Source organism: Mesocricetus auratus, unplaced genomic scaffold, assembly GCF_017639785.1.
Source record: "Mesocricetus auratus isolate SY011 unplaced genomic scaffold, BCM_Maur_2.0 Super-Scaffold_100011, whole genome shotgun sequence".
NCBI lineage: Eukaryota > Metazoa > Chordata > Mammalia > Rodentia > Cricetidae > Mesocricetus > Mesocricetus auratus.
The window spans coordinates 32,268,768-32,293,010 of NW_024429195.1; the positions used below are offsets into that span (position 1 = coordinate 32,268,768).

The following is a 24,243-nucleotide window of genomic DNA, read 5'->3' on the forward strand; positions in this document are numbered from 1 at the left end:
TTTTTGCATTGTAAGGATTTACCTGAGCTTTCTTGACATAGAAAGCTATACAGCAGACTGGATAGATGGTTCAAGGCTTAAACGCATACTGTTCCTGTGGAGGATCCCAGTACCCAGGTCTGGTAGCTAAGGACAGCCTATAGTTCCAGGTGCAGGAGATCTGATACCTTCAGGCATCTGCCAGCAGCGGCATGCACTTACACATAACTTCCCCCAACATATACACATACACATATTTTAAAACAACTTCAATCTTTTAAATAATCTATATAGTTCAAAAGAATTGTGATTTATTTGGCTATCAAGTTGTAATTTCGACGATGCTATAAAGAATCTAGCTATTGTTAAAAGGGACCTATAATTTAATAGACATGTCCTCCTTAAGCTAAGGTTCAATGTAAAATTAGATCCTTGTTGGAATATTTATGTATACCACCTCCTGTTTTTCTTCACCATATAACCTGTCCTTTGAATACAGAAATGCTGTTCCTCAAAGGAAATATATCCACCCAAAGTATTTAACTTCTTTACAAAAGTGCCTTGCTGTAATGTTTCAGGCTTTTTCATTTGAAATGCAAGATCGGAGTGGGGATTATTATGCTTTTCTACAATAATATAGCTCGAGTTTAAAGAGAAGTAGGCAGAGGTATGGACATGTGTTCACTAATTTAGTGTCTCCATCAACATGCCTGTGCTATACCATTTCAGTGCAACGCCTAACTTTCCCCGCACTCCTCTGACTTTTACATTCATTTATTGAGTTTCCAGAATAGACAGCTATTTGACACAGGTTAAATTATTTTTAAAGAACTTGGAAATCATTCCAAAACTTAGTGGCAGGAAGGCATTTCCTTTGTTAGAAATAGGAAGGAGGTTTGGCCTCTTCTGGGCCTCCTTCACCTCAGTTGCTTCAGGACGCAGTAATACAGATGTAGCCAGAATTTAAAGGAACATTTTGATGAAGTGAACAAATTATAGCAAGCGTCCACACTCTAGAAGTTACGTTTGCAATCTGGTTGAAATAACACTTCATGGCTCTGCAATAGGAAAAGGAAAAAAGCACAGAGCCGAGCTTTTAAAATAGGTTTCAAAGAGATTCCAAAATTTTCCCATTTTAGCTAATCATGTGGAAACTGTGTTCTGCTTTTCTCTTGACATTCCAGTATTTCTGAGTAAAAGGGTTCCAACACAAATAGCAGAAGTTTAACCTATATGCCTAAAAGGGGTAGATGCTGCCTCTTTTTCTAAATTAGTTTTGATTTTGTTTATGTGTGGCTGGGTGAGTGCAGATTCCCAGGAGGCTGGAGGCATTTGGCTGTCCCTTGAACTATTGTTATAGCTAGTTGATGTCTGCCTGATGGAGGTGCTGGAAACCTAACTCAGGTCTTCTCAAAGAGCAGTAAACACTCAAACACTGCACCTTCTCTCCAGCCCCAGTGCACCTCTTCTTACAGTCTTCCAGACTTTGACCATGTTCTCTCATTACTAAATCTTAGGACAATATTTTATGGAATAGTTAACCTGTTTCTCATTTTAATGTCATAGGCGAATGCTCAGATTTTAAAACATTTCAATTCAAATATAATAACAGACTGACTTTTGAAGAATTATTTTCTATTTAATGTCTGTATAGAAGATTGTGTATTAGGTCTTGTAAGTACCAGGGGAAGATGCTTGCCACCTAGCCTGGTGCCCTGAGTTCAGTTCCAGGAACTCCTGGTAAAAGGAGCAAAACAAGTCTGAGAGTTGTCTTCTGATGGTCACAAGTGTTTCATGGCATTCACAATCCACACACATACACATTCTCTCACACACACATACACATGTGCATATAAATAGATGAAACTTTTATAAATTTAAAAAGGAACTTATATAAAAGTATCCCTACCTTGGAGGAATGCAAGAACAGATATGGAATACAGTTTTTATTACTCAGATTTGATGACAAAATTTCTATTTCTACAACAGTCCCGTAGACAAAAAGATGGAAATGAAATACTGGATATATGCTTAAGTTCTGACAACCTGGGCCTATTGAAATACACATCATTTGGCTTATGAATAAAATTCTGTCCATGATATTTGGAAAAGACTTAGGAAATACTGGGATATTACTGATTGATAATTACATAGCTAAATGTTAATTGGTGGCCATTCAATTTATTTCTGACTGAAGAATGACTCACTTATTGTTACTTTGTAATCTTTACCAGAAGAGTAGTTTTCTGCATTTTAATAATATCTTGAATTTTATCAACATTTTGTTTAATCTTTACTGAATGCTTGACACACTAGGCACTGCTTTAGGCATAGAAATAATGAATGATATGGATATGTTTCCTGCCCTCATAGACTATGGACAGGAAATGGACATATACCATGAGGAATGATTTCAGAGAGCCTAAGTTATGCAGTCAGCTCTGGACACAATCAATGCTTTTATAGCTCAGTATTCTGTCTTTCCCATGAATTTCTCCATTTTCTACATTAATGCACACTTTGCTGACTCAGATACATTCAACATAAACTAAAATCAAACACTCAATGTTCTTCTTAGGTCTTCTAGAGGAATTTAGATGTTTTTCTGAAAAAAGAAAACTAACGAAATACTCCAGATTTAAATAAACGTGTATAAACTCTTTGCACCTGCAAGTTTGTAATTACTCCAATGTGGTAGCCAAGAGTAAGAACAAAGACATTGCTGCATCATGACAAGGGCTTTGTCATTTCAGTATTCAGTACCTAAGCCACTCTTTTGGTGGATGTATGTGTTCCCCAGTGTTGGAGGTATTGGGAGTCACTGCATTTGCATCATTGTCACCTCCCCCAACTCCTGTTGTGTGACCTTCATATTCACAGCCACCTTTTCTATATTTGCTTACTAATCAGTTAGTATTTACCACTTAGGATTGAGTTCTTGTCCCTAAAAGGAAACAAAACCCAAACTGGCTCTACCTGCCTCAATAGTCATTGACCACCTGTAGCTTCACCTCTAGGGGTAGAACACCTTGAAATTTTCCTCCATCCATGTTGTCATGTTAGACTGGTGTAGTATTTTGCAGATCCTTTTCAGGCAGTCATGCTGTTGAGATTTCCCAGGAACAGACCTTTGTCCTATCCAAAACACACTAATATGCAGTGACAGTGATCCAAGTTTTGGGCTCTTCAATCTTTCTGCCCCTTCTTCTGTGATGGTCTCTGAGCCCTACGTGTAGGAAATGTGATTTTGGACATGTTTCAAAAATCTTGTCTTATTTCAAGGTAATTCTCAAAATCGTTTTTAAAAAAATAGTGGGATCCTTCTACTAACCAGTGCTGAGGATACTGAGGCAAGAAGACCATGACCATGATGCTAGTTTGGAGTATGCTGTGAGAGCCTGCAAAGAGAGGAAGAAAAAAGAGAAGAAGACTGGAAGGAATGACACACACAGAAACACACACACACACACACACACACACACACATACACAGAGAGAGAGAGATTGAGAGAAAGAGAGACAGAGAGACAGAGAGAGAGAGACAGAGAGAACGAACCTAAGAGAGATTTATCTCTTCAGTAAATGAAGGTAAATTTTAAGTGAGTGAGGCCTCAGAACACTATTGACCTGGATACTCTGCTCACACTAAAATAAAAAAAATCTATTTATACTTATTTTATGGGCTATGTGTGTTTCATTTTCACATACATCTGTGGAGAACTTTTTAATGCAGTGCCCGTGGAGCCCAGAAAAGGGTGTTGGATTCCCTGGAATTGGGAATCAAACCCAGGCCCTCTACAAGAGCAAAGGTGCTCTTAACCACCTGGCCATCTCTCTGGTCCCTGTTAAGACTGTCTGTATTGTGTGGAGGAACTGCCTGAGCCAGCCGTAAGGAGGACCCAAAGAGTTCCCCACATAGTCCTGAAAGACAACAAGGACTTCTCCAAGTGGGACTTAATAAACACAGAACAAACTGGTGAGATCAATTTTTATAAAAATTTACTATTCTTGTTTTTATGGTTAATTGGAGAAATTGAGCGTTTTCAAACTATTTAAGATAGGAATCTATGAAACAAAATAACTGTGCTTAAATAGATTACCATAAAACTATATAGTAGTAGGTATCAGAAAAAATTATTACAAAACATAAGACTATGCTAATATATGTGTATTTTATAGTAATTTCACTAGTTGTATTTCGAAAAAACTGAAAGGAATTATTTAAAAATTCAGAAAAATATTATGCTAAATATCTCAGTAGACTGATATGACCTATGCATTACTATGTAATGGACTTTTTTCTGCTCTTGAAAACATCATCTTTATTTAGCAGAATATTAAACAATAATTTTGCCAAAGTCGTGAAGACACAACAGGCGCTTGCGCGCGCATGCACACACACACACACACACACTCACACACACACACACACACACACGGGAGGGAGGTGAGGAGAGAAAGAAAGGCATGTATACACATGGAACACATGTACAAAATGCACATTCATGCACAAATGTATTAATGTTGGTGTTAGTGAATGCTAGAGAATTATCTTTAGTATAAGTGATAGATATCTTTTGTTAAAATGCCATAAATTATAGCAAAGATATCTGTAGAATTCTGTATTCACAAACACCTTTCTTACAGAAACATGTAGTACTATCTAATTTTATGCACATATATTCAAATTTAAAAATGAATAAATTAAAATTAAATAAAATATCGATTTCTGCATAATCAGGGTCCAATACAATAATTTATGGTTTTTATATAATGGAAGAGAGCCAAATAAAAGCAAGGTGTAACAACAAGCAGTGTCATTTACTGCATGGCTTGATACTGGGAACCTGACTGGGGAGACAAGGGAATGCAGAGAGAACAGACACACAGACACTTGTAAAAAAATGTGGGGTCTCATGGACGTACACACTCTGACAGTGGCATCCTCATCACTTTGTTGTGGACAGTACATGGGGAGGAGTTCGTCAGACTTTGTAGGAGGGCTCTCAGACTGTAAACACACTGGTCAATCTTTAGTTGAAACTCCTCCTTGTACACATTGTCAGTATGTGTACAGAGGAAGGGTTTGCCATCCCTTTGAGGTGCATCCTGTGGAGAAGGTTTTCCCATTTGCATGGGTCTGCAGCATTGGGTCCTTTACATGATTGTGTTAGGTCAACAATATATGTTTACCCAGACAGAGCAGAGACTCCCAGAAGCTGTGCTCACAGAAAGGGGAAGGTGAAGAATCCTAAATCCTCACAGATTTTTCCTTTTCTTTTCCAGACAGATAAATTCAAGTTCATAGATGAACCCTTCAAGGAGAAGGCTAAAGAACTGAAACCTTCCATCTTCCATCTCAGGTCCTCTGGCAGATTCCTTTCAACAGACTGTTGGTAGACGGACAGTGCACTTTACATTACAGAACTGCACTGAATAACACATTTGCAGTCACTAGCATAGATACCCACACTGTATTTGAGAGTGACAGACAGAAGCTGAACTTAGTGAAAAGTTTGTGGTCACATGATTATAATTTGAATTGTAATCATTTAAAGATTCTTTGGTGTATATTATCCAAGCTTTGAATTTTAAAAACTCTTTTGGAGATTATGGGTAGACCAGCATTTTACCCACCATGCATATTATTGCATCATATCCCAATGTGTTGGAAACTCAGGCGAAAGTGTCACTGAGGCTTCAAAGCCACCATAGGCAGGCATAGTGTGAAACCCTATCTTAGAAGAAAGACCCTTTCATCAACATATTATAATAATAGCTAAATTTCTCTCAGCTATCAGTTTCTGTAATGAATGAGAAAGGTAAGTCACAGATTAATACTACAGAAACGAGTTTTTCTTTGAAGTTATTACATAAGTGTCAACGGACTCCTTGAGAAACATTATTGGCTGATACCCTGTTTCTAGCCATAAGGAAAACTATATCAAGTTTATCATTTTCCCATTAGTGTGAAGGAATTTGTAATGGAAACCACAGAGAGTGTTTATGAACCTATTCTGTAGAAATATGAGTAACCATGCATGCTATCCAGTGTTTCCTCTATTCAACAAAGATTTAGTAAAGAAAATTCAAAATCAATAGAAATGCATGCTCCAGATGCATGTACACTTTGAAAGATGTGCTTCCAAGCTTGATCAAGAGGTAGCCTATCTGCACTTCCTGATGCTTCATCAGAAATGTAAAAAACTGGAATACTTAATTTTGTATCAGTTGGGATTAGTACCACTTAAATAAGCTGCAACTTCATTGTGCGCATTTAATACAGAAATTATAAACATTGTATAAACAATCATAGAAATCAACAACCCAATATCACATTGAGTATGCACCATTACCTTGCTGAGGAATTCTATTAACATATTTTATGATACTTAGACCATGTTGGACTGTAGAGTTACTGGGCATTGAATTTTGAGGAAAAGTTTGTTAGTGAGACTATTTAATGAGAAGCATTTAAACAAATGCAAACTTAAGTGAAGATTGTCCAAAAAAAATCAATAAAGTAATAAGGCCTTTACCCCAAGTTTTCAGTGTGTTATTCTATCATTTCAAGACTCTTCCTCCATAATCTATTTTATAAGTTATTGATCAAAGGGTAAATATGGGAACTATATTTCAGTATATGAATCTATAATTTTTTGTACCTTGATTTTTTGTAATATTTTAATTTAAATTAGAAACATGAATGCTTCACATGTCAATCCCAGCTCCCTCTCCCATCCCTCCTCCCTTGTCCCTCCACTAGCTCCCCAGCCCCCCACCCAATCCCCTCATCATTGCTCAAGGAGGGTGAGGCCCTCCTTGGGGGGATCTCTAAAGTCTGTCATTTCATCCAGGGCAGGACCTACGCCCTTCTCCATGTGTCCAGGCTGAGAGAGAAGTCCTCTATTTGGAATGGGCTCCCAAAGATCATTCACAAACTATGGTAAACACTGATCTACTACCCAAAGCCCCAGTGATATCTATGGCCTCCTCACTGAGACTACATTCATGGAGTGTGGATCAGTTCCTTGTTGGCCTCTCAGGCATCAGTCTGAGATTCAAGAACTCCCCTTTATCCAGTCAGCTGTCTTTGTGGGTTTCACCATAATGGTCTTGACCCCTTTGCTCATCACTCCTCCATCTCTGTCACTAGGTTCCAGGAGTTCAGTTCAGTGTTTAGCTGTGGGTATCTATAATTTTGGAAAATAGAAAATATGCATCTATGCATATTGTTTCTGAAACAAACCCACCATTATAAAAATGATTCTCATTTGTACTGAATGTGCCCATGATATTTTTACTGTAACAATGTGTAATAATATTAGTCACAAACATAATTCAAGTATTAATTTACAGATGAATTGCTTGATATCAGAATAATGGTACATGTTATAATAATAAGATTGAATAATATCTACCTTAAATGTTTGACTGCTGCTCTTTGGATTCATTTGTTATAAACACTTAATATTTGGGATTTGTTTCCCTCCCCCACCTCATCTAAATCTATGTTGGCATGAACTTTTGCACAAGCTTCTATGCAATGTTTTACATATTTTGATTTTCCTTCTCTTCCCTTTCCTTATAAACCATAAGAAAAAACTTTTATTTTTTTAATTCACAGTAAAGGTGTAAAAACCTAAGCACTAAACTTAGGCACTAAGTATTATATTGTGTTAATATTATCCTTTTAATCATCATTTCACCTAGCATATTACATTGAGTCTGCTGGCTTAAGCATATAGATTTTTTTTTTACTGATCTTCTTTCTACTGCTGATTGTAATGTTTATCTTTGTGATACAATAACTGACTTAGTACGTACCATGTACCACCTAATAAAACATGCAAACATTTTAAGTTAGTTAGTCTTCTCAATAACTATTGGGCCGATGTGAGTGGGAATCGAATTTTCCTTTGTAACAGATGATTAGGTTGAGCACAAGGAATTTAATAGTTTGATGATGTCATGTTGTCATTGAGTAGAGCAAAGTTCAGGATCCTGACTCAGATGCCAATCCCCTGCCACAGTGTGTATGCAATTCTAAAACACCATCACATGGCATTAAGATCTCTAGCTACATGACTTCAGAAATACACTTTTTTTAAATATTTGAAGTTTTTTAATTTTGGTGTGTGTGTGTGTGTGTGTGTGTGTGTGTGTGTACACAACATGTGTGAAGGTATCTGAGGAGGTCAGAAGATGGTGTTAGAACCCCTGGAACTGTAGTTACAGGTAGTTGTGAGCCATTAGGTGTGGAGGATGATAACCAAGCCTACATACTCTGGAAGAGCAGAAAGGTCTCTAAACCACTGAACCATCTCTCCAGTTTTTTTTTTTTTGCTAAATCTATATTAAAATGGAACCATACCTCAAGTATTTAATACTGCATATCAAACACATGAATAGTCACATTTTTACTCAACATTATTTTTAGTGCATAAAAATATTGGCCTGTGAGCTTCTTGTTTGGGGGTGTTTTTGACACATCTATGAATACTGATTAAATGACCCTAAGTATAGATTAAGTGGTGATTCATAGACTTTGTGTGTGTGATCTGTTCTCTGCCAGTCACCAGCCAAATCACCAACAGTCTCAATGAAATGGATACAATGGTGCATTCTGTTCTTGATAATCTGCATTTAGATTCTTAGCTCCTCTACAGTATTTGCAGACAGACTTTGTGCCTGTTAATTGTCCAGTTAGCTTCAAATCCATGTTTATAGATTTATGGTATGACAAAGCAAATATTTCATTTTTCCATGTCTGGAGGAGTGCTATATGCTATTTCTCAATTTTTACAAATATGAAACAGAGGTACCTCGCTGAAAATGTCAGGTAGTGGCTTTTCATAGTGGAGACCCCCTTCTCCTCTGTGTCCTTTCTGCCTGTATGCTGTGTGTTGAACCATTCCTCCATCTGACCTCCAACCACACAGGGCTTAAATGCTGAACTTGCCATATTACCATGCTGTTTTTTCATGCTTTATTTATCCGAATTCTCTGCATGGTGAAGACATTTGTCCTTAAAGATTCATTTAGTATAAAGAAACTTTCCAGGGGACTTCAACTGCACTGAAGTTATTGTGCAATGGGAGGGAAACATGATTTATGAAGTTGGCTGCTGCATTCAAAATGAGTTAGAGACTGATCCACCCATCAGGAGGCTCTTTCTATCCCAGGAAAATCCAGACTTCCTTGTTTAAAATTCAAACACCTACTCCCCTTGTGGCTATAACTGGCTTGGACAAGCCATTGCCAAATGAACATATGTGGACAGTAGATGCCAAATAATGTAATCTTATTTTGCACTATGAATGTTGCCTTTTTTGTTCATGGGTGAGTATATTGCTATTCCACCATATATGCCTAGCTCAAAAAATGTAGCATAAGAAGAATACCAGATCCCATCTGCCAGGAAAAATAGCTATAAAGTAGAAAAATCAGTTTTCTAATGAATCCATTGAGAATAACTCAAGTTATTTCTTTAATGCAAGGGCAAATAAACTTTTGAACAAGGCTGCAGAGCCATGGAGCATTCTTTTAATTTACAGCTAGACCAAATCCAAACCCTGGATTTAGGTAAATTAGAATGTTACCAGAAGATGGAATGACTAGATGACCACGAGGGCTAATAGTGACAACCATCTAAAAGCTGGCTCAAACCTGAGGAGCCTAGAATTCCATTTTCAAGCAAGTGAACATTTCTCTCTGCAATTGTGAGACTCGTGGAACAACTTGGCCAGGCTTTTGTGTTTCCCTTAGCATATGTTCACAATAACTAGAGTGCTTCTTTTCCATTTTCCAGTCTTGAAATGTGTAGAAGAAAAGCTGACACCTGTTACTTCTTTCTTTTGCTCCATTTTTCTAGTTCGATTTTAGAATTTCCATCTTGTCAAAATGTTTTTCCTTCCTTCCTTTTGGATCACTTGAACTATAGCTCAATTGTAGGATTTAAATGTTTACAAATAAAGGAAATTGCATTGAGAAAAATAAATCTTAAGATATTTGTAATTACCAAGATATGACCCTAAGTATTTGGAGCTTGTTAGTTTTGAGATCCATTGTTCTCCATTAAGGGACCTGTAAGTGTTTATAGGAGTGTTTTGAATTCCATATTTGTCCTGTAGGGGTTAACAGGATAAGCCAGTATTTTTAAATATTTGTCTCAGAAGGGATGAAGGGATATTAAAAAGCCCTTTTCTCATCTTCATTATCTGATTGGATTTAAGGCACATTCTATGACATGGAACCCATTCCTGATACTGCTCAAGTGGCCAAGAACCTGGTCAGGAGCCCAGGAGAAAATAAAACACTATTGTTCTGCCAAAGCAACATAGCAATAAAATGACTCTTAATGACAGCCTGCTATATTCACAGATCACTGCCTCATTCAGCCATCATCAGAGGAGCTTCCTCTAGTTGTAGGTGAGAACTAATACTGATACCCACAACTGGGCAATGTACAGATTGAGAGACTATGGAGTACTCAGTCCTAAATGGGATATCTCTATCAAATTCTTCCTTTGTTCCCTCAAGGGTAAGGATCTACATGGAAAGGAGATTATAAGGGTTAAGACCATGCTGGGGAAACCCATAGAAACATCTGATTTCAGCAAGAGAGAGCTCACTGACTCGAGTCTGACAGCTGGGGAACCTGCATAAGACCCAATCAGACCTCCTAAACGTGGGTATCAGTTGGGAGACTTGGGCAGTCTATGCGGCTTGTGGCAATGGAACCAGTATTTATCCATAGAGTATGAATAGACTTTGGGAGCTCATTCCCTATGGAGGGATACTCTCTCAGCCTAGATACAGGGGGCAGCTAGGTCCTGCACCAAATGATATAAAAAACTTTGACGATCCCCCATGGGAGGCTTCACCCTCCCTCAGAAGTGGATGGGTGGTGGTATGGGGTGTTAGTTGGGGGCATGGGAGGACTAGAGGGAGAGGGAACTGGGATTGGTATGTAAAATAAGATTGTATTTAATTTAAATTAAAAAATTAATGAAACAAACAAAAAACCAAAGGGGATAAATGATGACTTCAAGAACTTGGTGTCCTCCAGACACAACAGAACTAATGTACATATGAACTCACAGAGACTGTCACAACATGTATAAGGCCTGCATATGTTCAAGCCAGATGAGATGTCAACACTAAGAGGGGGAATTGTACAAGAAGATATCTGATACTGACACACACTTGAAGGGAAAACAATAATTTTCTTCAGTGGAGTATCACTGGATATAAGCCCCCATGACCAACACAAAAGGAACTCAATGTAATTTTTGTATTCTGTCTTATACAACTTTGGGTACTTTTTTTGTCTTATGATCTTCTACTTGTATAAGATTCTGTGGTTTTGTGAGGTGTGTGTGTGTGTGTGTGTGTGTGTGTGTGTGTGTGTGTGTGTGTGTGTGTGTGTGTGGTTTGGTTAGTTTGCTTATTTGCCTGTTTGTGTTTTTAATGGATAAAGAAAGAAAAGCATAGTATTAAATGGATGAATTGGGAAGAACTGAGGGAAACGAAAATCTTAACCAGACACTGTAATTGTATGAAAATCTTTTTCAATAAAAACAATAGAAAGAAGAACACTTCTAAGTCTTGGAATCAGAGACCTTAGTCTGTACCCTTACCCTTCCTCAGTACTGATGTGAGCAGCAAGTAAAAGAACTCCTTCTGTTGTTTCTTCAATCCATCTGGTCAGAGGCAAAGGTTGTACTCATCAATGCAAGTGATCTAAATGAAAACAGATAGCAATACCTGGGGCATATAGATACTTAAGAAAAGAAGGGTCTTGGCACAACTAGCCGAGGCCAGGGGACTTTACACTGCAGGTCCCATCCCGGAAGGAGTCAAGCCACCCAGAAACTGACAGCATCCTGGTTCCTTTCTCCTCCCACAGGACTAAGTAGGCCTGGGCCTGTCTCCAGAAAAATCCAAACCAAAAAAAATGCAAGAAATGGGAAAAAAAACAACACAAAAATCCAACAAATGCAAGAAAGGGAGGAAAAGAAAAATCAAAAATTACAAGAAATAATTCAAACAGTGCAAGGGTTGAAAGCTGAAATAGACACAGACACACATGCTGGGCAAATGGTCAGGAGCTACAGAAGCAAGCATAAACAACAGAATACAAGAGATGGAAGACAAAATCTCAGGTGTTGAAGGTACACTAGGAGAAATAGATTCAATGACAAAAGAAAATCTTATGTCCAACAAATCCTTAACACAAAACATCCAAGAAATATAGGACACCATGAAAAGACAAAACCTAAGAATAATAGGTATAGAAGAAGGTGAAGAAAACCACCTCAAGAGGCAGAAAACATATTCAACAAAATCATAGAAGAAAACATTCCCAACCTAAAGAAAGACATACCAATGGAGGTACAAGAAGCTTACAGAACACCAAATAGAGTGGACCACAAAAAACAAAAACAAATCCCCTCACCACATAGTAATCAAGACCCCAAACATACAGAATAAAGAATATTAAGAGCAGCTAAGGAAAAAGGTCAATTAACATACAAAGGCAAACCTATGAGAAGTACACCTGACTTCTCCATGGAAACTCTGAAAGCCGGAAGATCCTGGATAGATATTCTACCAACAATAAGAGACCATGGATGCCAACCAAGGCTACTATAGATGGAGAAAACAAGATGTTCCATGGCAAGACCAGATTTAAACAATACATATTCACTAATCCAGTCCTACAGAAAGTTCTGAAAGGAGAACTCCAACCTAAGGAAGTTAGTTACAACCATAAAAATATAGGCAATAGATAATACCACTTTACCAACAGCCAAAAGAACAAAGGGGTGAAAACACATCCACAATTGCACCACCATCAACAACTCCAAAACAAACAAAAATAGGAATGGTCATTAATATCCCTCAATATTAATAGTCTTAATTTGCCCATAAAAAGACACAGGCTAACAGAATGGATTTGAAGACAGAATCCATCCTTCTGTTGCATACAAGAAACACACCTAAGCCTCAAAGAGCCTCAAAGACAGACATTACCTCGGAGTTAAGGGTTGAGAAAAGATTTTTCAAACAAATGGACCCAAGAAACAAGCAGGGGTAGCAATCCTATTATCTAACAAATTAGATTTTAAAATAAAACCAATATAAAGAAATGAAAGATGTCATTTCATACTCTTTGAGTCTCAATTCTGAACATCTATCCCCCAAATACAAAGACATCCACATTCGTAAAAGAAACATTACTAAAAACCAAATCACACATTAAACCTTACACACTTATAGTGGGAGATGTCAACACTCCACTCTCACCACTAGACAGGAACTCCAGACAGAAACTTAAGAAAGAAGCAAAGGAACTAATAGAAGTTATGACCCAATTAGGTTAAACAGACATCAATAGAACATTCCATCCAAACACAAAAGAATATACCTTCTTCTCAGCACCATGTGGAACCTTCACAAAAATCAGCCACAAACTTGGCAACATATCAAACCTCAACAGGTACAAAAAATTGGAAAAACTCCATGTATCTTATCAGACCACCATGCGCTAAAGTTAGAATTCCACAGCAACACAAATTGCAGAAATGCTACCAACTCATGAAAATTGAATAATGCACAATTACACCATACCTGGATCAAAGAAGAAATAAAAAAGAAATTAAAGACTTCCTAGAATTCAATGAAAATGAAGACACAACATACCCAAACTTATGAGACACTTTGAAAGTAGTGATAAGAGGATAGTTCATAGCACTAAGTGCCCACATGAAGAAACTGGAGAATAGTCACACTGGAGAATTAAGAGCACAACTGAAAGCTCTAGAACACAAAGAAGGAAACCCACCCAGGATGAGTAGATTCCAGGAAATAATCAAATTGAGGGCTGAAATCAATAAAGTAGAAATTAGGAAAATAAAACAAAAAATCAATGTAACGAAGAATTGGTTCTTTGAGAAAATCAAGAAGACAGACAAACCTTTATCCAAACTTATCAAATGACAGAGTGTGAACATGAAAATTAACAAAATCAGAAATGAAAAGGGGGATATAACAATGGTCACTGAGGAAATCAATAGAATCATCAGGTCATACTTTGAAAACCTATACTCCACACAATTTGAAAATCTAAAGGAAATGAACAGTATTCTGCATAGATATCAATTTCCAAAATTAAATCATGAACAGATAAGCAATTTAAATAGACCTATAACCCCTAAGGAAATAGAAGCAGTCATCAAAACTCTCCCAACCAAAAAAAGCCCAGGGACAGATAGCTTCAGTGCAGAATTCTACCAGAAATTCAAATAACAGCTTATACCAATTCTTCTCAAAGTATTCCATGCAATAGAAACAGAAGGGTCTTCGCCAAACTGTTTTTATGAGGCTTCAATAACTTGGTACCCAAGCCACACAAAGACACAACTAAGAAAAAAAACTTCAGGCCAATATCCCTCATAAACTTTGATGCAAAAATACTCAATAAAATACTGGCAAATTGGATCCCAGAAAACTCATCCACCATGACCAAGTAGGTTTCCTCCCAGGGATACAGGGATGGTTCAACAAATGAAAATCCATCAATGTAAGCCACCATATGAACAAGCTGAGAAACAAAAATCACATTATCGTCTCACTAGATGCTGAAAAAGTCTTTGACAAAATCCAACACCCCTTCATAACAAAGGTCTTGAAGAGATCTGGAATAACAGGAACATACCTAAGCATTATAAAAGCTATATACAGCAAACCAACAGCCAACATCAAACTAAATGGGCAGAAACTCAATGCGATTCCTCTAAATCAGGAACAAGACAAGGCTATCCACTCTCTCCATACCTCTTCAGTATTGTACATGAAGTTCTAGCTAGAGCAATAAGACAAAAAAAGGAGATCAAAGGGATACAAATTGAAAAGGAAGAGGTCAAATTTCACTATTTGCAGATGATATGATAGCTTACATAACTGACACAAAAAACTCCAACAGGGAACTCCTACTGCTGATAAATACCTTCTGCAAAGTGGCAGGATACAAGATCAACTCAAGAAATCAGAAGTCCTACCATATACATACACAAAAGGGCTGAGAAAGAAATCAGACAAACATTACCATTTACAATTGTCACAAACAACATAAAATAACTTGGGGTAACGCTAAACAAACAAGTGAAAGACCTGTATTGCAAGAACTTTGAGTCTTTAAAAAAAAAGAGACTAAAGAAGACACCAGAAAATGGAAAGATCTCCCATGCTCTTGGATAGGTAGGCTCAACTTAGTAAAAATGGCAATCTTGCCAAAAGCAATCTACAGATTCATTCAATGTGATCCCCATTAAAATCCTAGCACAATTCTTCACAGACCTTGAGAGAACAATTCTTAACTTTATATGAATACATAAAAGACCCAGGATAGCCAGAACAACCCTTTTCAACAAAGCAACATCCGGAAGCATCACCATTCCTGACTTCAAGCTCTATTACAGAGCTATAGTCCCCAAAACAGCTTGGTACTGGCATAAAAATAGACAATAGACCAATGGAATTTAATCGAACACCCTGATATTAACCTATACACGTATGAACACATTATCTTTGACATAGAAGCTAAGATTATACAATTGAAAAAAGAAAGCATCTTGAACATATGGTGCTGGAATAACTGGAGGCTGACATGTAGAAGACCACAGATAGATCCATGTCTATCACCATGTACAAAACTTAAGTCCAAAAGGATCAAAGGCCTCAACATAAATCCAGCCAATCTGAATCTGTTAGAAGAGAAAGTGGGAGGTACCCTTGAAAGAATTGGTACAGGATCCTGCTTCCTGAACACAACTCCAGTAAAAATGAACACTGAGATCAACAACTAACAAATGGGACCTCCTGAAACTGAGAAGCTTCTGTAAGGCAAAGGACACAGTCAGCTAGACAAAAAGGCAGCCCACAGAATGTGAAAAAATATTCACTAACCCCACATCTGACAGAGGGATGATCTCCAAAATTTACAAAGAACTCAAGAAGCAAGTCTCCAAAAACCAAAGGATCCAATTAAAAAGTGGGCTACAGAACTAAATAGAGAATTTTCAATAGAGGAGTCGAAAATGGCTGAGTGGCAATTGAGAAAGTGCTCAACATCCATAGCTATCCGGGATATACAAATCAAAACAACTCTGAGATATAATCTCACTTCAGTCAGAATGGCTAAAATCAAAAACACCATTGACAATTTATGCTGGAGAGGATGTGGTGAAAGGGGAACACTCCTCCACTACTGGTGGTAGTGTCAACTTGTACAGCCACTTTGGAAATCAGTATGGAGATTCCTCAGAAAAATGGGAATAAACCTATCACAAGACCCAGCAACTCCACTCTTAGGCATATATCCAAAAGATGCCCATTCATACAATAAGGGCATCTGTTCCACTATGTTCATTGCAGCATTATTTGTAATAGCCAGAACCTGGAAGCAACCTAGATGCCCCTCAACTGAAGAGTGGATAGAGAAATGTGGTACATTTATACAATGGAGTACTATTCAGCAGAAAAAAAAACAATGGAATCCTGAAATTCACAGGCAAATGGATGGCACTATAAGAAACCATCCTGAGCAAAGTAACCCAGTCACAAAAGGAGAAACATGGCATGTACTCTCTCATATATGGATTTTAGACATAGATCTAGGGAGTGCCAGCCTACAATCCCATGGCCTACAATCCCATGGCCTACAATCCCATGGCCTACAATCCCATGGCCTACAATCCCATGGCCTACAATCCCATGGCCTACAATCCCATGGCCTACAATCCCATGGCCTACAATCCCATGGCCAGAGAGTCTGCTTCCAGTGGCTTATAGAAGCAGAGGCAGACTCCCACGGCTCAGCACTGAGCTGAACTCAAGAAATCCAGTGGCAGAGAGGGAGGACTGATGACCAAAGGGATTAAGACTGGGCTGGTTTAACCCCCAGAAACAGCTGACCTGACAAGGGTTAGCTCTAGAATCCCAGACTGATGCCTGGGAATCCAGCATGGAACTGATCAAGACCCCCTGAATGTGGGTGTCAGTGAGGAGGCCTAGGTAATCTATTGAGCCTTGGGTAGTAGATCAGTATTTATCCCGGGTATACAAATGGACTTTGGACACCCATCCAACAACGAGAGATGCACTCTCACCCTGAACTTTTGGGGGAGGGACAAGGCCCTTCCCTGGATGAAATGACAGACTATGGACACCCCCATGGAGGGCCGCACCCTCCCTGGGGAAATGAGGGAATATTGGGGGGTTGGTGGGAGGGCACAGGAGGAGGGGAGGGAAACGGAGAGGGACCTGGAATTGACATGTGAAGCAACCTTGTTTCTAATTTGAATTTGAATTTAAAAATAATATATATATACATATACATATATATAGAATAGTTACTATATATACTACTAAAAAAATTAACTTTGGGTGCCCATCCCACAATATGTAATGCTCTCTCAGCCTGAACTCCTGGGGAAGGGCCTAGAATCTGCCCTGAAGGAAATGAGAGATTCTGGAGATCCCCCATGGAGGGCCTTACCCTCCCTGGGGAAAGGAGTGGTGATGGGATGGGGGCTGGAGAGTCTGGGGGATAGGGGGAATGGAGGGATAGGGAGCTGGGATTTACACTTAAAGCAGGCTTGTTTCTAATTTAAATTAAAAAGAAAACAAAAAAAAAACCCCAGTATTTTCTAATACTTTGGAGGTAGGGGCAGAAAGTCGAGGTGTCAAAGCCATTTTTGGCCACATAACAAACTCAAGGTTAGCCTGTGCTTCAGGAAGCCTGCCTCTATACAGATAAAGCTAACAAAATTAACCAGTCTGGGGACTAAAGTGAAGCCTCAGCAGTTGCAACCACTTTGTGCACTTCCAACGGTCCCAGGTTTATTTCCCAGCACCCAACTAGAAGTCTCACAACTGTATGCCACTCTGGCTCCAAAATCCAAGCGATCCAACATCTTCTGGGCTCTGTAGACTGCAGTCATGTGTACATACCCACAAACACACATACATATGCAAATGTACATACACTAAAATAAAAATAAATTTCTTTAAAAAAAAAAGAAAGACAGAAAACAAGGGTCTGGACCTTGCTGGTTAGCGTTGATTGGCTTCTTGACCCAACCTAATATCTCCTGGGAAAAGTCTCAGTGAGGGACTGTGCACATCAGCATATCTGTGGAAGAGTGTTTAGATTCCCTTAATTGATGTGAAGAGATCCAGCCTGAAAGTGAGCAGCACACACTAGAAAGCTAATAGGGTGATATGCAGGAACACGCTCATTTCTCTGCTTGGCTGTTGATATGTTGTTAGTTGTTACAAGTCCCTGTCACTTTGACTCTCTTCCAACAGCAGACTGCTAACCTGAAATTGTGAGCTCAGGCAAACCTTCACTCTGCTAAATTGCTTTTAGTTGGGCCATCTTACTACAACAGTGGAAATGAAACTAGAAGCATGGAACATAAGCTGCAAGCCTTACCTACTAGTAGAACTCCATCAGTAACAGTAGTAGTGCACGAAGAAGCTTTGTGTGAGAGGCTGGGGTCAGAAAAAAGGTCTCCCTAACAAAACACCTTAGGGAAAACCACAGATGTGGGTGAGTCTTTTGCATTCACCTTTATCCTATTTGAAGACTCTCATGTCACATGTGTCCTTCCCGTATTCGAAAAGAAGAAATGTCCCTAGGCCCAAGAAAACTCAGAGCTAATAGTCGGATTTCTTCCCAGTTAGTTCATCACTAGTAAGTTGTCTCATTTTGGTCTGGAATCATGCCTTACTCTGCATAACTGTCCCTAAGATCTCCAGTTTTCATTTCTGAAGTCTCCATGTCTCACTCAGCTTTGATTAAATAATCTTGTCTGCCTCTCTCTTCTTGATCTACTGATTTGAGGATTGTTACAGGGGTTCTATCAATGTACCTAGCAACAGGTAAGGACACCTTTTCTCCATGTGTGGCTGAGTACAGAATGTCAGTCTATCACAGGCTGGACATTGTCACCTTTGACCACCCTGGAGGAAGTTATTCTTATTATAGCTGCTCTTTTGTGAGTAGTTTGTTATCAGTGCTGTCTCAAGGAGGACACTGTCCAAATCAAGTAAACAGAACAGAAAAAGGGACAATAGTCCCTGACCTTTAGAGGGCTGGTGTTTCTAAATGTGTAAATAACCTAAAATTGTAAATATTTTCTTTTCTGGTTTTAATAACTGTCTTAATTAGGATTCTATGGAGAAATGCCATGACAGAGGCAATTCTTATAAAGAAAAGCATTTAATTGGGGCTGGTCTACACTTCAGAGGTTTAGTTCATTACATAATGGTGGCATATAAGGATACAAGGTACTGGATTGGTAGCTGAGAGTTCTACATCTGGATCAGCAAGCAGAAGGAAGTGAAAGAGATGTTGGACCTGGCTTGAGCATTTGAAACATCAACGCTCATGCCCAGTGACACACTTCCTCCAACAAGGCCACACCTACTTCAACAAGGTCACACCTTCTATTAGTGCCACCCGCTATGGGCCTGTGGTAGCCATTTTCATTCAAACCATCTCAGAAATTTTAGTACCATATATAAATATATGTAATGTGTTTCATTTGGGCATTATATATATAATATATATCACATTTAATATGGTTATTTTTATTAGAAGATAACTGATCATTAGTATTTGGAACAAAAGTTTGTACTGTTTTCCCAAGGAACACTGTAACAAGAACCTGCACTTCGAACTTTGAGTCAGTGAGAAGGGAGAGGGTCACCCACATACTTACACTAGATTGCTGTGATCTGTAATACTAGGCAGGGCTTTCAGGGACTATAGTTACCATGCCTAAACAAAATATTCTAGAAATGGATAGAGCATAGGAATAGATGACAGCTAGGCTCCTGGTTTGAACAGTGGTCATAGAAATCTTAACATATTTCATTCTGTTTGTCTCACCCCCAAGATACCATGTACTGTTACTGCATTATGATAGACCAGTCACCGATTTCTGTTACTTTCAACTCTACTTAAATCAGAGGTTTCATTAAGAGCAATTTCCAGCTCTCTTAACATTGTTTTCTGGGCAAGTTGCCCCCATCTATGAGTCAGCACTTTCTTTTACAGAAGGAGGGAGGTGGAATCAGGTGGGGGAAGAAAGAAGAGACAAAGAAAAGCAGGACCAGTGAACCCTCATACACGGGGCAAATATGTGAAATGCCTACAATAGAATGTAAGAGTTAAATGATGGTTTTTAAGCCTCAGACTTTTATTTTGTCATTCACTCATTATTATTACTGGAAGTCTACTTAACTTAATTTTTCTTACATTTTGGAAGTCCAGTCTGTCCCATTGTTGAAAAGATTTTCTTTTTAAATTTAGGTGAGTGGCATATTCATATAATGTTGAACCTCTGGGGGAAATCTTGTTCCTACTCAATGGCCCTTTAAGTTTCAAAGCTGGTTTCTAAGTTTCAATGTTCATTTTCACTGCAGCTGAAAAGACATCAAATAAAGGCTTGTGATGAATCATTTTCTTTTCTTCAGGACATGTCCTCATGTCCCAGTAGATGATCACTGCAGCATAAACTGAACTCATAGGCTTGAAAATACATGCACACCGTTAAACATGATAAAAGAATGCGGAGTTAGGAGGAAGGGAGATGTAAAGGATGTCTGGAGGGATGGGAGGGAGGAGTGGGCAGCCTGTGGTGGGTATGGTAGGATCAAGAAACATTGTGTACATGCATGAAATTTCCAAACAATAAATTGTAAAGCTAGGGAGGGCAGCTAATGTTATTAACATCCCTGCATTCTGCTTGCTAAGCCATTCTGAAAATGTTTCCGATTAACAGTGTTTTGCATAGCTGCCCAGTCTGTAGTACTGATTTAAACATGACTACATCATAACCATGTAAGGCACAGCGGCTACTTTCCCTGACTAACAGGCATGCCATTTCAGTGAATCACCACAAATTCTACCTTTGAGACAACTACGTTTCCCCCTTCCAAGTGCTTCTTTTTCTCTTCACATGCCTTGTATCATTTTTTTTAAAGATGGACTATTGAAATAATTTGACTGTCTGGTGTTCTGGTATGAACAATTTCCTACCTTATTAATGTTCTTTGAGAAGGCATTTCCAGCACCCCTCATCAATCCAGGAATCTAAGTTCTATCCTGATAAGATCTTCCAGGCTCTTTTACTCTAAGTATCTGCAGAGACTCTTTTTGAATCACTCTGTCAACATTAAAAAGATGGTTACAAAGACTGAAGCAATTGATTTGGAGTCCCCGATAACCCACACTTCATGCACAACAAAAAGCCAAAGTTTTTGTTTGGAAAGTTAGCTTAAATGAGAACACTTCTCTCTTGTTGACTAAGTCTTCCTTATTGAAAAGACACTTCTCGGGCAGATAAAGAAATGTACACTCTCTATTCATTGGGTGTTTAATCTTTGTATTCTGGTGGTGACAAAGAAGTGCCATTAGCACAAGGAGACTCTCATGATGACAGAGGTGGATCCCAGTGAAAGCAAGCCAGTGAAGGTGAAGTAGCAAAGGCTTTGTAACCATAGTTACGTTAAGTCTGAGATTATAAATGTGTTGTCTCTGCTATGAAAGATGCATTAACATTCCTTTAAGTCTGCTCTTGGAAACCTTGTCATCCTGGCTAGTCTGTTTACTCCCTTATCTCTAAAGAGATGGCTAGGCTTAATTAACACTTAAACATTAACCTGGAAGCTATATCACAGGGGTAGGGTAGAGAGGGTAATGTGAGTGTGAACCTCTGGAAACAGCCTAGCCTAACTGTGATCATTATGAAATGTTCAAATTATGAGAGAAGCAAAAATTATTTTTATAAGAGTTTGCTCCTAGTGGCTCAGAAAAGCCTGGAAATGATCCCCTATGACTTGATATGTACACCTGTAATAACTGAAGGGTGAAATGCAAAGCTTTGGAAATCTAATCTTAAAATAAAATGGCAACCTGGTCTGCCACTAGTTGTACATGTGGTACTAGCAGATGTTTGTTTGTCCATGGTTAAAGAACCTCCACAGCAAACCACTGGAATGATGGTGCATCTGTAATAATGAGGTAGGCTATTGTTTTGTGACTGGACTGTCACCATGGTTAGGGAAACTACTGCCTCAGCTATTTTTTCCCTTTGAAACAAATGTTCTGACAACCGTGGAATTTTATAATTTGCTTTGAATGGCTGGCTCTTACAAACTGCTGTTTCCATTATAGAAGCAGTGGATGATTTGCCTTTCCATTAGTCTCTCCCCCTCCTTCCTCCCTTTCTCTCTCTCTCTCTCTCTCTCTCTCTCTCTCTCTCTCTCTCTCTCTCTCTCTCTCTCTCTCTCTCTCTCTCTCTCTCTCTCTCTTTCAAAGGATGTGATATGAGCTCTCTGTTATAACACATTTTAAAGGTCAAAAGTTTTCAGATGTTTTTCTCGGTTCACTCTGAACTCTAATGTTAGCCTCACTGGGGACCTTATAAAACTCCTCTGCCTCGCAAGGCAGGGCAATTCTGACGGTCACCAAAGAAGGATTCTACTGATTAAGGTGATCAACTTCACCAAGTTGACTGACAAGTTTTCCCGAAAAATTTTTATTCTTCAGATTTTAGTTAATATATAATTTTCTTTAAAAATTTTACTGCTCTGCAAAAATATTCCACTCAAATTCTCCAGTCTCCTCCTCAATTTTTTTAATCACTCAGTGCACTTTAATTCTCTCTCACAGCCCATCTTCACCACATTTAAAAGGGTCCAAAATCAGATGCTTCCTATAATTCCCTAGTTTTCTCAGGACCATACCAAGAGCCTCGCACACATCATTGGTTCTGTTTCCTAAAAAAATAGAAAAAAATGTACGAAGTGTACACTGCTGTCTGGTTGCCACCTGAGCTTTTCTGCAAACCCACTTTAGTGGCTTTATCTGAGACGGTATATGAGAAATGTGATTTAGAGCAATCTGGGCCATCTACCTGGGTATACCCACAGTTAGTAGCACAGTTTGCCATCTTGGAGGGGATTTCTCCATCTTGCTCTCTGCTCTATTCCACTTCAGGAACAGCGTAAGTATAATGGGTCCTGCACAAGCTCAGGGAGTCCTCCGTACGGCAATGGATGAAGCTTCGGTTCCGTTATGTTTCCTTTACATCCGGGAAGAGAAATATTACCTGAAAAGAGTAATTTGTCATTTGTCAATTTTACTAGGTTTTATTTCTCAGAATATGGGGGGGGGTATTAAGACTAAAAATGAGAGAAGAAGGTTCTGGATAAACAAATCCTGGAAACAAGATTTTATGTAAGGTAGCTCCTCTTCATTCTCAGCAATGAGTATGGATACAGGACCTTAACAGTGTCACGACAGAACACAACATTGTACAAATGCCTGGTTACTCTGGTTCTTTAAGAATGTGTGTGAACATTCTCACAAAGGATTTATTTTCTCATTTGGAAATTATTTATAATAAAGGCATAATATCAAATAAATACTTGTAAGACAAATAATAAATTGCTTTTCTTGAAGTGGATAACATTAAATTAAATCCAGATTGCTTATAAAACCAGCATGCTGGAAAGAAAACCAAACTTGCAGTCTGAGGCCAGAGTTCTAGCACACTTTTTTGTTTTAAATCATCGTGTGCCTGCCTGAGATTCAGTTTCAACACAGCAGCTCTGAGGGGAACTGAGCGTAAGTGAACTGAACCTTACAATCCTGTGCTCCCAAATACTTGACATGTTCAAAAGTTCCACATGGCTGCTACCAAAGCTGCCTTCTCCATGGGAAGGCAGAGGAGCCGCTTAAGCTCAAGAGCTGATGAGATTCAGTGTAAGGAGGCTGAAAGGTGTGGATTAGAGGAGAAGTCAGGAAAAGATATTTATCACATACCAGTATCGTCCCCACAAAGTACCATAAACTGGGTGGTTTTTAATGAAGTTAAAATTTATTTTGTACCATGTGGCCTATACTCCCTCTAAAGACTTTGGGTACAGAGCGAGCTTTGACAGGTTTTGTTTAATTTTTTGTTTAAATTTTTTCATATAACGTATTTTGATCATGTTATTTCAGCTCCTCCGATGTCGGTCTCCAGAGTCTCACCAATCTCCTACCCACTCAAATTTATATTCTCACCCTGAGCCCCCACCCAAAAACAAGACAAACAACAACAATCAAAACAGAGAAACATTTTCAGTTTTTGATATGAGGCTCAATCGGGGACATTCTGCTGTGGCTAGCAGTCCCTCAAAA

The 24,243-nt window shown here is 38.6% G+C and overlaps 1 protein-coding gene across 1 annotated transcript in view; it reads left to right on the top strand.

Moving 5' to 3' along the window:
• The window catches only part of LOC101823368 (EGF-like and EMI domain-containing protein 1), a 648,492-nt gene extending 641,976 nt beyond the window's left edge, over window positions 1-6,516 (top strand). The window contains exon 24 of the mRNA XM_040754542.1: window positions 5,265-6,516. Coding sequence (XP_040610476.1) covers window positions 5,265-5,272 — 8 coding nt within the window. The 3' untranslated portion in view covers window positions 5,273-6,516. The remainder of the gene's footprint in view (window positions 1-5,264) is intronic.
• The last annotated feature ends 17,727 nt before the right edge of the window (window positions 6,517-24,243 follow it).